We start from the raw sequence: 14,656 nt of genomic DNA, 5'->3' as shown, positions 1-14,656 counted from the left end.
GGCAGGAAGGAGAGTGCGAAAAGAGAGCGAAAAATCTTTGGGGCTTTTGCAGTTGCAGCCATCAGCAGTTCCCTCCGCCTCCTCCTCCGCCTCCTCCTCTTCCAGTGCCATGTGTGTGCGCGCCGTGTAGACAAAAGCGAGCGGGGAGAGAGAGCGAGAGCCGGGAGAGTGTGGCGGGGAAGAAGCGCCACTCCGCCCGGCTACACACGGGCGTACAAACACGCGCGCGCGCACACACGCGCTGCCAGATCCATCTTGAAGGTGTTCCCTCCCTCCCTTCGGCCGCTGTGTCTCCACGACCGTCGCCGCGCCCGGCTTGCCCGGATCCCCAGGACTTTTAGGGAATGCCATCTCGCCTCCGTCGCCAATGTTTCAGTGGAGCAAGTGGAAGAAAAGGATGGGAGCAAGTACTTCTTCCTCCTCTTCCAAAAGACCCGTGTTCGACGAGAAGGAGGATGGTGAGTCCCGGCCACAATCCTACGTGGCGTTATTGTGGTGGTGACGGCGAGGGCTTTACATTTAAGTTGTTTGACACACTGCCCGTCGTGGCTAGCCAGTCTAAGTGCGGAGGGGAGGCGGGATGGGGGTAAGGAGAGATCCAGGTCAGGAGGGCAGCTGCTCCTGCCGCACAGAAAAGATGCTTGGTCCAAGGAAGGGAACAAGCGGGATCCGAGAAGGCGCCGTCCACAGCAGTTAGGAAAGTGATCGATCGATGAAATGGCAGGAAACTCACAGCTGCTTGGGGGAATCGAGTCGGCGAGGCTCGGACTGCCTGGAAATGATGTAGTCGGTTGCGGGCGCAAAGCTGGGAAAGAGACAATTTCTATAAGGGGGAGAGAGAGAGAGGGGGGGGGGATTCGGATGTTCCATCTCTGAGGGGCAAAAGATATCGCTCGATTCTCTGTCGGGGTGAGTGTGCGTGCGTCAAGGAAGTATTGCTGATGTGTTCACCACCTTGTAAGTTTCCTTACTCACAGGTGCAAACCTATATAACAAACAACTTTTTTAAAAAAAAAACACGCACATCTCTCATCCCCATCAAATGAAACTCTGGAGCTGGTCATCTGCAAGTGTAGGTTCCTTCATGGCATGTAGGATCCTTCAAATTATAATCGGCCCTTGCCCCTCAAAAGAGAGATTTACGATTCCTTTAATTTGACTGGTGCTGGATGAAACCGGCGGGGCGGGGGCTTAATGGGATTAGGCATTTGCACGTGTTAATTGGAGGGGATTATAGGACGGTTTGCCATGGAGCTGTGAAGACTTGATAATGGGGATTAGGCTATATAGCCCACTTTTGATCATGGGGATTAGGCTATATAGACCACATGTCCCCCTTTCCCCCTTTCCTCTTCTGCTACAGCCTGAGATTGGCTCACAGGTTGGTTGAGGAAATGGATTCTATTTTATGATATTGCTCTCTTCTTGGTTGTACATAATTGATAATCTCTGCATGGCTTTTCAGCCTGGGTTGAGTATTGGTGAGGTGGCTGCAATGACATGCATCTTTACTTGGGAGTAAGACCCTCTCATGCACTAAATAAACATGTGCAGAATTGGGCTAGCCAAGTTCCAAGTCAGGTCAGGGCTTGTTTATATGACACTTGTAATACTTGTAATAATTATGTATGGGTATAGGGTTGTCCTGATAATCTCCCGCATTATTCTTTCTATGTGTTATTACTTTAGTGGTGTTCATTCATTTCAGTGAGGAGCAGCGCTGAGAAAAACGACCATAAATCACTGAATGCCCTGCAGGAGTCAACTTGCTGATGGCTTTGAGGACAAATGAAAATATAAAGTTCTAAGGAAAATGAACCTCTACACAAACCATTAGTTTCTGAAGACATAGAATAAGCATTAAAACCCTGGGTATCTATCATTTTGAAAACAAGAGTGCTAGCAAAATTATTTCCCAAGATAGCACTTTGAATGAGATGGATTTACTGTGTTTGCTCAGAATGTATTAGAAAACATGCACACACACACATCACACTTTTTTTGTCATTTCATTCTTTATAGAACTATCAGTAAGTTTCCTTGAATTAATGAACTGATCAGACTATATTTCATAGCTAGCATGTCATGAATGACTTGGAGAAGAAGGAGACCTAATATATTCAGGGTCTTCATTTGAAATTCTCTTCAAATTATTATATCACTGAAAAATCCCAAATTGAAACTTTTTCTGCCAATCAATAATCCCTCTAGCTGTGTGTGTATATGTGTGCCCCTCCCCTCTTCCCTTATTCACTTGCAGCATTTCCAGCGCCTGCCCTCTATCATCCTTAGGCTTCTAACCTGCTATGTACAGACCCCAAAGCCAGGGGGTCTAATTTAACACATTGGGGGATTGTTCTAGGAGTCATACTTGTTTCCTCATTTTACTTCTCGAATTTTTTTTTTAGAGTTCCTCCAGATTTTGCATTGGATGAAAACCTGGAAGCGCATGCATAAGATGAAACTTCCTTTACTTTGCATTGCATTCCTCTGGGACTAGCTACAATCTCTGGTTCTGCACTCACAGTTACTAATATGAATTCAGAATGCTGCTTTACATATAGGAAGCTGCCTAGTGCCTACTTCGTTAGACCACTGTTTCATTTAGCTCAATGTACACTGACTGGGAGAGACTGGAGTTTTCCCCAGCCCTACCGGAGATGCAGGGAATTCAGCTTGGGTCCTTCTCCCTGCAAAATAGGTGCACTGTCCCTCCTCTGACATACATACCCGGAAACATACAGCAAAACATTGGGGAAAATATTTAATTCCTGTTCCCTGATTTGAGGACAAATGAATGGTTAAGGTGTAATAATAAGGGGTAAGTAACCCATGATCTTGAGATGACATGCTAAGGTCTGTTTTGTTATCTCAAAGAAGAAGGGGGGAGGGAAGCAGGACTCCTTCAAAGGACTCTGGGTATGTCATTCAGTCTTCCCCACCCTGGTGTCCTCCAGTTGTGTTACACTGCAAACCCCAACATCTGCAGCCAGCATGGCAATGATGGGAGTTGCAGTCCAACACATCTGGAGAGCACCAGGTTGGGGAAGGCTGAATGACATGCTCAGAGGTTCCTTTGCTCCCAGGTTTCTACTCGAGGTGAGATTTTGAGCAGGCCTTGGGCTTGTACCCTCCTTCCTCTTCCCATTAGTCTCTCTGCAGGCTGAAGGTAACTAGTGAACCGGGAGACCCCATTTTATTTGATTGTGGGCTCTCCTTAACTCAAAGGGAGAGACCCTCTCCTTAGCCAGAGACTCGCTTCCAATCTTACTCATGGTAGAGTTCTAGGGAGAAAATTAACATCGGGGCAAGACCCCAGACTCAGGGTAGGTGTAACCCAACTTTCACAAGTCTTGTTTGGCTGTAATGTGGAATACCTTCACGAGTGTATGTTTTCCCTAGAAGCTTTCCTGAGAACCAGTTCCATTGACACCCTGGGACAGAAATATACCAAAAAAGAAAAAGAAAAAAAGAGCCCCAACAACCCTACTTACCCAACTCAGCTTGGTCAAAGAATCATAGAAGAGCAGAGTTGGAAGGGGCCTATAAAGCCATCGAGTCCAACCCCCTACTCAGGTGGAGTTGACTATGACTATGACTATGGAGTTGACTATGACCTGAACTCATGACTATGCATGAGTTCAGGGGGCCACACTAAACTGCTCACACAGGTAGACCACACAGAGGAAGACCAGGATCTCTTCTCGATCATCCCAGAGTGCAGGACATGGAATAATAGGCTCAAATTACAGGAAGCCAGATTCAAGAGGCAGCTGGACAACCATCTGTCAGGGATGCTTTAAGGTGGATTCCTGCATTGAGCAGGGGGTTGGACTTGATGGCCTTGTAGGCCCCTTCCAACTCTGCTGTTCTATGATTCTATGATTCAGTGCAGGAATGCACATTAAAGCATACCTGACAGATGGCTGTCCAGCTGCCTCTTGAATGCCTCTAGTGTGGGAGTGCTCACTACCTCCCTTGGTAATTGGTTCCATTATCGTACTGCTCTAACAGTCAGGAACTTTTTCCTGATGTCCAGCTGGAATCTGGCTTCCTGTAATTTGAGCCTATTATTCCATGTCCTGCACTCTGGGATGATCGCGAAGAGATCCTGGTCTTCCTCTGTGTGGTCTACCTGTGTGAGCAGTGCAGTGTGGCCCCCTGAACTCATGCATAGTCATGGCTCTCATTCTGTGAAAGCAAGATTTTTGCAAAGTGTCTTTTTGTGTATTGCAGTTCAGGTTATCCTGGTGAATTTTCAGAGCCTATTCTGAGGCTCAACAGTATTGATACTCAAGACTGCACTCTGTATATTTGTTAACTCTAGGACTTATTCAGAATTAGAGCTTTTCTACATGAGTTATTTATTGCCCACTAATGATTGGCTATTCGTGGAAGTTTGTGGATCCTTTACATGCCACCGTCAACCTCCAGGACTTCCCTCAGTAATCTCGTTTTAGAAAAGATCAGAGACAATGCACTATTTAAAATTATTGTGGGATATTGCAGGCCAGTGGATGGTGCTGTTTCATTTAACTTTATGGAGCATTGCCAAGAGGGGAAGTATTCAATTACAAATCATGTGGTCACCATCTAAAGAAGCCATAGTCAATCCAGAAAGACCCCAGAAGAGGAAGGAATGATAAGGGTATAGGTTTTTCTTTTATGTAGAGATGCTCATAGAGCAGAATCCAGTGTCAATTTTCCCTGTCTGCAATCTCAGGTGAACGAAACTCAGCACAGAAGTCCACAAATGATTACCGACTGATAACTCAAGCCAACTTTTGTGGTCATTGTTACCAAACCCTCTCCTCCCCTCCCTTCTTTGCCCTTGAGCCCTTTGGCATGTGCAAAGGCCTTAGGGAGAGTAGCAGGGTCGCCTTTTTCATTTTCCATTTCCAAAAATGGAGGATCCAACATTTTCCCCTTTCTTCATTCAGGCAGCCCTAGGGGCAGCAGCAGGTCCTTCGTGTAACCATCACATGACCTGCAGAGCCCAATTTAAATGTCTGTAGACCCCTCCTTCCCCATTCCATCTTGGGACCCTCAATATACAGATAATGACCCAGTTCACATAGCACACCAGGTCACCATGGGTTGTTTAACCCTTGAGGAGCTGTGACATGTGCCAGACGCCATTTAGAATATGCAACCTCTGATCGTGAAGATTTTAGGGTGTGTGTGTGTTGGCATATCCTGCAAACCTGACCACTGTGGGTTATTTAAAGATTAAGCAACCCTTTAACGCTCAAATAACTCTCCGCGGGCAGGTTTGCACAGCCCCTTAATCCTGCAATCACCCTGATCATGGGTTGCATATTCAAAATGGTGCTCAGCACATACTGCAGCTCATCAGGGGTTAAACAACCCAGCATGAGCCCAGTGTGTCGTATGAACTGGGCCATAGTGATTTGACCATCAAGTCAGTTCTCGCTCTCTCTCCCCTATCTGTCCTCCCACCTGCTTTTTTTTTAAATAACACCTTGCCTGATGAAGAGATCTGGAGATCTTAAAACCTTGCAGTTTTTGTGCTCTTTTGATTGGCCTAATAAAGGTATTACACTAAAATGGATTTTTGAATTTTATGGAGAAGGGAAGTCCCCTTCTGTTCTGAAGATATTCCTGCTGTTACCTTCTCGAAATGTCAGCACAAGGCAAGTTTTAAGGAGGGGTTCTGTGGGGTGCTCGTTAGGGTGTCACTATCCTGCTGGCAAGTGGATTTTTTTGATGCCTGATAGCACACTTTCAAACATGCAAATGGAAAGATTTGCTGCCGTTTTCTCGTGCTATGCCTGCACATTAAGCTTCAAAGTCTAGTGCTGCATGACCCTGACAAGATAAAAGACAAGAACCCATGTTGAAAAAATTAAGAAGGAGAGGAGTGTAATTTACAGTCCTCTGTAGGAAAGCTGCATTCACTTTGGCTGAGCAACCACACAAGATTTCAGAACAAGCATGCATGACCCTTCATGCTATGTGAGTCATGAAATGTGCTTTTGAATTTGTCCCTAATATACACCTAGAAAACTGTCCAGTTTAGTTAGTCAGAAAGTGGAGATTAGCATGGTTTTTTTTTACTGCCATAAGAGGATAGAGACATCTACAAAAAAGAAATATAAAGGAAAAGTAGGAAAATGACTTGAAACTGTCCCACCTGTCTTATGTCGCCCTAGCTAAGACAGCAAGTGTAAAGTAGCAAAATTGAAGAATCCACTTAACTCCATAGGCCATGTATTTCTACTTCTGTTACCTCAAATTTTCCATAGCATGAGTTTATTGTAAAATCTGATGCCATGGGTGGAGAGATATTTTCTATTTTTGTTTCCCCTAGGATTGCGTTCCACCATACACTGGGGATATGTTTTCTCTTATCTGATGATACCGTGTGTTTAAGAAAGAACTGAAGGTAACTGGAGTGAGATATTTGGCATTACTCACACTCTCATTTACATGGAGGGCAAGCCAATGGAGAATCAGAAGAGGTCAGTTTTGGCTTCAAAGCCATGAAGAAGCTCATGTTGCACTAGGGTGACCACATGAAAAGGAGGGCAGGGCTCCAGTATCTTTCACAGTTGAATTGAAAAGGGAATTTCAACAGGTGTCATTGTATGCATGCAGCCCCTGGTGAAATTCCCTCTTCATCACAACAGTTAAAGCTGCACAACCCCTGCCCTCTTTTGTATCTGGTCAAAAGGGCAGGTCTCCTGCAGCTTTAACTGTTGTGATGAAGAGGGAATTTCACCAGGGGCTGCATGCATACAAATAACACCTGCTGAAATTCCCTTTTCTATGCAACTGTTAAAGATACAGGAGCCCAGTCCTCCTTTTTACATGGTCACCCTAGGTTGCTCGCAGACTTGCCCTTTTCTCTGCTTTCTCATTCACTCAGTCTGGAGAATCCAGATGATGTCGCTGACAAACTGTTGCATCCTAGTTTTTTCGGAGTTGTACTCCAGTCGTCTTAAAGACCAGGTTTGTGGCGACTTTTCAGCATGTACATGCGGTCAGTAGAGGCTGGTGGCTCCAATGTCAGTGGGGCTCTGAATTCACTTTGGGTTTTGGACAGAACTTTAAAGGAACTATCCAAGGTGCTTGCATAGTTCTGACTGAAACTCGGCACAGATTCAGTGCCCCATTGACCTCAAAGCCACCCCCCCATACTGCATGCAGTTGCAGCACCAGCCTATCCAATGTGGGCTGGCAGGGGGAACAGAAGGAAGAGAGGGCCTTGTTAGCTCGGACTATAGAGATGACAAGTTTTGTTCACTCCCGGTAGACTAACCTGCTTGCCCAGTAGCAGCAGAAGCTGTAATGCAAGCATCTCCCCTCAGCTGCAATGAGCCAACCAACTATGGGCCTGTTCAGTCAACACACTAAGCCTTGGTTAGGCCGCTAACCCCTTTGCAGCAAGTGTGTTTAAACCACGGTTATGTAGCCACCATGGTTAGGATTGGTCACACGACACACTAAGCCATAATGCTTGGCTCAAAACGCTTGCCCATCATGGTTTGGTGTGGTCACCTGGAACTTTTTGGGTGGCTCTTGTGTTTCAGGTCCTTCCTTCCCCACTCCTCTTCATTTTCTTCCAAGTCTTCTGAACCATTGGAAGCTGTTGACCCCCCCCCCCCAAATCCAGGCTCTCCAGGCAGTGGTGTGTGTGTGTGCGCATGCATGTTAGCGATGGGTGTTTGATCTTAATTTTACAAAATGTTTCATTTCCTGTTTTGCATAAGTACACTAATATTTTTTTTTTTAATGAGAACATTGTGGGATTAGAGTTCAGGGAAGTAATTATTACAGGGCTTGATGCAGGTGGCTGGGAGGAAATCAGTTCAGCAAACAATTAATTAAAGGGCCAATTTTGTTAGTGCTGGGAGAAGCAGGAACTGATTTAAACCACAACGAATGGAGAGAGCTTTGCTGTTTGGAGACTACGATCATCTACATACTTTCAAGGGAAGAAGTCGCATTGAATGGGATTTCTTTTAGAATGTCATTGCAGTAGGGAATGCAGTGCTGTATTGAATGCCATCTGGAACTCCAGTTATAATTCCACTTTCATAGCAATTATGAAAGAGGAATTCCCAGCACTGTCAAAGGGCCCTAAATTAGAAAAGACCAGAGGCATCGTCGCTGACTGAATTCCCCATCTACACATCGTGAACAACAGAAATTTAATTCACAGTCCAGAATGAATAAAAGAAATTTTACCTGCTCTTAACTTTCAGCAAGCGATTGACCCTGCATCAGCCTTCCCCAACCTAGTGCCTTCTGGATATTTTGGACTACAACTCCCATCAGCCCCAACCAACATGACCAATGAGCAGGGATGGTGGGAGATAATCCAAAATATCTGGAGGATGCCAGGTTAGAGAACCTACGTGAATAAATACCAGTGTTGCCTGTGTAAATAAGGAAGTATAACGAAGGTACCGCTTCTTGTTTTGTAGTAGCTGGTGGAAGATACTATATATAGCAGCCTTCTTCAGCCTGTCTGGGAATGTTTGGAGCTGTAGTTCCACACATGCGGAGGGCTCCCGGTTGGGGAAGCTGATGTATAGTATGCTTACGTTAAAATGTAGCTGTTCCAGGAACCGGCTAACAGGCTTTTAACAAACCATTCAAAATAATTAACGCTGAAGAATGATTAACATGCACTGTGTTCTGAAGGTGGAATAAAAGTTTTGTTAGGGCTGCTGGCTCTGCAAAAATTGACATCATTTTAATAAGCATGGAACTTTCTAAATTCTCGTCAAGACCTCAATTCATTCTCTAATCCATTTTGAATGTAAAAGAGCAACCGGAGCTGTGTGTGAGGGTTTTAAAATAATACAGTCAAACATAAATTTTACTATGTATTTTTTTTAAAATATATGTATGCAGTTTAAAAAGATGCACACACACACACACCCCTTTTCAAATGATGAAATATTGCTGCGAAGCAGATTATGTGTGCCTTGGAGGATTCTTCTAAAGGGAGGATTGCCTGGCAATGTTCATCTAAAGATATTAACATTTCATAGAAATATATTTTTAGTATTGCTTGCTGTTTTTTTTTTAACACACACACATTGCTTGTTAGTATATCCAGAAGCAATTACAGCATTGTTCTGGTGTGCTCCTATTTACTGGCGCAGCGTGGTTGCTATGGAGACCCCTTAAGACATTTTGGGAACTTCCTTAAATAAAACATCAATTAATACTTTACATTTTTGTGGGAGAGGAATAATATTATGCAATATATGCTCTTATTATGGCCATGTGATGTAATATTTGGTTAAAATCATACAAAAGCAGGACAAAGAATCATCAAGAGGGGATGGCCTAGTGCCAGCTGGAAATGAAAGGCATAAGCAAGCATCTCTTTGTTACGAAAGGGGGAAAAGGCAGGAGCTAAAACCATCCTTAGCAGACATACGAGAGGGGTACCTTATCTGTTGTTGTAGAATGTATAGACCAGCCTTTCCCAACCTGCTGTTCTCCAGATGTGTTGGACAGGAATGATGGGGATTGCAGTCCAGCACTTCTGGAGGACACCAGGTTGGGAAAGCTAGGATAGACTTTCCTCCAGAGAAACCTAGCTCCATGAAGGTGGGGCATGTGAAGACAACAGCATCCCAGCTGGTTGAGGGGTGGTTCTTGTTTTTGCCTTCCACGGCAGAGATGGGAGATATCAAAGCCAATCTAAAAGGAGATGACACACAAGGCAAAAGGAAGGAAGAGGAGAAAATGAAGTAGTCTTTCAGCAGGGCTTAGTGGAATGGCCCAGCCGCCCCTCTCATCTTCCTCTTACATCCTGCTGAAATGGCTGCAACTATCGAGGATGGAGGAGCCTTCATAGAAATTGGGATAGGAACATTTATTTATTTATTTATTACATTTCTATACTGCCCAGTAGCCGAAGCTCTCTGGGTGGTTCACAAAAATTAAAACCATAGTAAGACAACCAACAGGTTAAAACCACAAATACAAAATACAATATAAAAAGCACAACCAGAATAAAAACCACGCAGCAAAATTGATATAAAATTAAAATACAGAGTTAAAAAGGTAAAATTTAAATTTAAGTTAAAATTAAGTGTTAAGATACTGAGAAAATAAAAACACTGCAGAATGTGGAGCTTCTCAGAGTTAACCAGCCTACCTCAGTTCTTTACCCACAACAGTCCAAGCCAACCTATAGCAAGTAGTCTTTTTGGAAATGAAATAAATATGATAAGTGAGCCACTTTAGTAGAAATCAACAACACACATATCTAGACTGCTGCTAGAGGTACTCTATGTTTCTTGGCTTCTGCCCTGTGCCAGTTTGTGTCTCAATTTTTTACTTTTAGTTTGTGTCCCATCATTCTACCCCACAGGCACGTGGTGGGTCACATGGGCAATCTTCATGACCCCCTCAGTAAAATTCCACTGTAAAGTGCCACACACTAGTTTATTTGTCATGCTGACTATAATACTTAGCTGCTAGAATATTTCTGGTCAATAGGAATGAGACAAGGGAATGACAGGTTAACACAACTCTTTGAATCTGGACTCTGTGTGAACCCTTGAGTTATTAATTTTTCTGGAGAATATCGAGGGCCATGGGGAATTCTTGAGGCCCTACAGTAGAGGTGAGCAGAAGGTAGATCTGGATCTACTGGTAGATCTCTTAATGATTTGCAGTGGATGGGCAGACTGCTTATAACAGCAATAACAAAAATGTTCCCCTCTCTAAATTAGGTTGCTGAAATAAAGAAAGCTCTGTGGGGGGAATCAGGAGTGGATTCCCCCCCTCCCCATGCTGGAAATGTATTCTTCATCTGAGCCATATTCTCAAAGGCACTCTGTTCCTTAATTCTTCTAGGTGTATGTTTTCCCTGAGCCAACATTTTGCACCTGACTTCTTCTGGTGGACCTTGAAGTTGTAGCAAAAAATCAAAGTAGGTCCTGGAAACCTGAAATCTAGGGATGCTGGAGAAACTTGCGACGGGCTAAAATGAGTTTGGATTTCTAAGAATCTGACCTGTGGAATCTGCTGCAGGCTGCATGGAGTTTGCGGATGTCTGGTTTTGTGTTTTGTTTAGACTTCCCAAAAATTTACGCAAATTCATTCACAGGAAAATACACACATTTTTGCTGAAAAATATGTCATGCTGGAAAATATGCTCAGGGAAAATGGGAGAAAGTACGCTAAATATTACCTACTAACATAAGTTATGTAAATAATTGCAAACTTTCTTAGGGAATTATTTGTGTATTTTTATGCATAACAGGAAAAAAATCAAGTCCATCTGTGAACACACGCTGGAGTTAACGACACTGCACAATTCACGAAACACACGTGGGACGGATTTCACAAAATCTAGAAATCTCTACTAAAATCTGACCACCCCTGCTTTACAGGGCATCACAAATATCTTCCTGTGATCTCCACTGTATGCAGTACTGCTAGCTCTAAACACAACAAACTGTATAACCAGCTCAGATATACAGGTAGTCTGGGCAGCTACTAGGGTTGCTTATCATGCCAGGAGCAAGTCTGTCCCAGTCATGGTATAAGCAATGTGCGAGCCCAGACATTCATTTAGGACAGAGGTGGGCAGAAAGCCAATCTCCAGATGTTTTGGACTCCAACTATCAACATTCCTGGCCATTCGCTATGCCGGCAGAAGTTTATGGGAGTTGAAGCCCAGAAATCAGGAGGTCTACCTTCTGCCCACCCCTGACTTAGGAGGCTATCCTGTTTGGCTTTGTAGCTGACCTGGACCTGAACTTTCCTCTTCATCTAGTTTGTCTTTGGAGTTCACAAATGAAAACACAAGAAGAGCCTGGTTGGGGACACCAAAAATTTCACATAGGGCCCAGACTGGTCCCCAAGAGGTGTGCATCCGGGCAGTGTACCGACAAGGGATGAAGTACCTCACCATCTGCATTGCAGGGGCTGGAAATGCGAAAGCAGCCTTCCCATCTCCCAAGATTAGAGCTGGCTGCGTGTGCTGTTGTTTTTATTTTGTGTTCTATATCTTTGTGTGGAGCCTAAATGCTGTTGAACTTAATCAGAGTTGATTATAAAGAAGGGATGAGGCACCTGCTCCTTGACTAATCCACTTCTTCGCGCACTCCTTGATTATGGTATGCATTTTTACAAATATTTTTCCACACGTCTCTGCTTTAACCTTTAAAGTGCTCCAAAGAGTTTAGTGAAATGCTTCAGTTAGCCCAAAAGATGTTCTGTGTAATATACATTTCATAGAATCTAAAAGCCTGAATACATCTGCAGTAGTGTAATTTCTGTCTTCTCTGAAACCACAGTAGATATTTAAGCTGTACACAAATTCAAGTAATGGCTGGTTATCACTGCTAGCCAAAATTGGTGAGACTTGGATGTCAATAAAACCAGAGTGTCTGCGCTTCATTCTGAGGTCATATGATGCTGTTAAGCAACTTTGACGCTGTAAGCTGCTTGCATGGCAGATGGACTTAGAGCCAGCTGAAGAGGGGTGTATAACTAGTATAAGTAAAATAAAAGAGATTCATTTTCACATGGGGTTTTATCCAATGAGGGCTTTGTTGGAGCATAAAATGCTTCTGTTTGTTCAAGTTGGGGCACTCTGTTTTCACCATTCCTCCCTATCTACAGGAGACCTTCATTCCATATCTGTCATGGACTAAAACCCCAAACTCTTATCCCCAGAGGCTCTATTCAGGAAGAGGATGTGGTCATTTCAGGTAAAGGCTTCCACCTCCCCAGGACCTAGTTCCCCAGAAAGACACTGGGGGTCCTCTGTACCAGAGAAGGTATCTTTGGACTCTGAGGACTCCAGCCGGGAGGACACTTGCATGCCATAGCCATTCCTTCATTATCATAACATGAGGCTGTTAAACAAAGCCTCACTCTTATTTAAGGATCAGTTGATCTGCTCTCGTTGGAGTAACATGTAGGCAACCCACTTGTAACATGTAGGCAATTCCTGCTAAAGATGACTCGTAACAAAACCCTGCAACCAACACTACATTGCAGAGGTTCCAGAGAACCTTCTGCCTGAAACTGTACAATATCTTATTCAGTTCCAGATGGTCCACAAATCCTCAGAAGTGGATGTGTAAGTGGGTAGGGTGGATTGTTGAAAATTGAGCCCCCTCAACTGGTGTGAGCAGAAAGGCATTTTGTATAGAAAAGCAACCATTGGATAAAAGCCACAAAACTCATCCAGGTGGTCTGTGCCACATATCAGTTCTATTCTCTGATACAAAAACTGGAGAAAATATTTAAACTTATGAAAAGGCCAAGATGTTTGGTTCAACTGAGAGAGAAGGAATCCCTTTAATATAACTGTCTATCTGAAAAGGGAATGTATAAATTACTTGCAGGACTTTCCCCCCTGGTCTACTTCCTTTGACACATTTAGAGCACTCCAGGCTTCAGGAGTTGTATTAGACCCTGCAGGCTCTTAAAATCTTGTAAGTAGCATTTGAAACATGGCACTTGCTATTTTTCACCAGCAGCTTCAGTTAAGAAATTTCGCAGAGACTAGTGCCTCTGGTTGGTCTGCCACAATACTGTTCCCGTTCCCACGGGAGTCTACATGAAATCTGAAAATAAATAAATATATACATAGAAGGTAAGGTAAATAATTTCCAAATCTGAATCTAGTAATAGTGGGCTGGAAGTTTAAATGCACATCACTAGCAGGCATTATATTGTAGAGGGGAAAATATAAGCTGTTTGTGGAGTTCCCTTGCCAAATGAAGTTGGGTGGGGGCTACAATAGAGAGGACCTTCTCAGAAGATGCCATGGACTCTCATCCTCAGAGAATCCTGACCCCTGGTCCTCTAAGGAGGCTCCAGGAAGAGGATTTGGTATCAGAAAGGTATCAAGGGTTCCATCTCCTCAAGACCTACTTCCCCAGAAGGATCCCTGGGGTTGACTTCTCTGAATCCAGAAGAGGTTGCCTTGCCATCTTTGGACTCTGGCCATAGCCACTCTCACGTCATATCTAGGGATGTATAAGAAATTAATTACAGTTCATTTTTATCAGGATTTACTCAGTTAGCACCTTCTGAACTGAACACTAACTTGAACACAAACTGAGGCTGAAGTCCATAGATTTCTGAGCCAGCAATGTGATGCATGGGCCAAACAAAATGTGTTGAACAGCATGCATACATTGCTGTATGCATGAAAAACGTGTATGAAAAAAGCATAATTTTGAAAAACGTGCACAATCAATGGATGAAGAATGCGTACATTTCAAAGATGCTAACAATTGATGTATACATTTGGGGAAATATGCATACATTTTCATGTGAAAAGAGAACTGAGATGGGCATGAGATTGAATGAGATTAAGGGTGGAATTTGGAGAACTTCAATGAACTGAGTTTGGCTTGTACTTGCATCCTTCATCGTCACAGCTTGAGGCTGCTAAAACAGGCCATGTCCCTTTAAGAGACAAAGCCTCAGTTAGTGTACAGGTGCAGCCACCTAGTCTACTGGACAACTATCTGTCAAGTATGCTTTAAGGTGGATTCCTGCATTGAGCAGGGGGTTGAACTCGATGGCCTTATAGGCCCCTTTCAACTCTACTATTCTGTGATTCTGTGATTCTAAATGTGAACAAATTCCTACTTAATGCTCAGTCTTGATCTGCTTCGAGTTGGAGCAGATACAG

The 14,656-nt window shown here is 43.7% G+C and overlaps 1 protein-coding gene across 1 annotated transcript in view; it reads left to right on the top strand.

Moving 5' to 3' along the window:
- The first annotated feature begins 278 nt into the window (after positions 1-278).
- Positions 279-14,656, top strand: part of STK32C (serine/threonine kinase 32C) — a 196,246-nt gene continuing 181,868 nt past the window's right edge. Inside the window, exon 1 of the mRNA XM_063131600.1 lies at positions 279-458. Coding sequence (XP_062987670.1) covers positions 368-458 — 91 coding nt within the window. The 5' untranslated portion in view covers positions 279-367. The remainder of the gene's footprint in view (positions 459-14,656) is intronic.

Source organism: Elgaria multicarinata, chromosome 8 (genome assembly GCF_023053635.1).
Source record: "Elgaria multicarinata webbii isolate HBS135686 ecotype San Diego chromosome 8, rElgMul1.1.pri, whole genome shotgun sequence".
In the NCBI taxonomy this organism is placed as follows: Eukaryota; Metazoa; Chordata; class Lepidosauria; order Squamata; family Anguidae; genus Elgaria; species Elgaria multicarinata.
The sequence above is the reverse complement of the archived record's forward strand: the minus strand, read 5'-3'. Positions and strand labels throughout refer to the sequence as shown.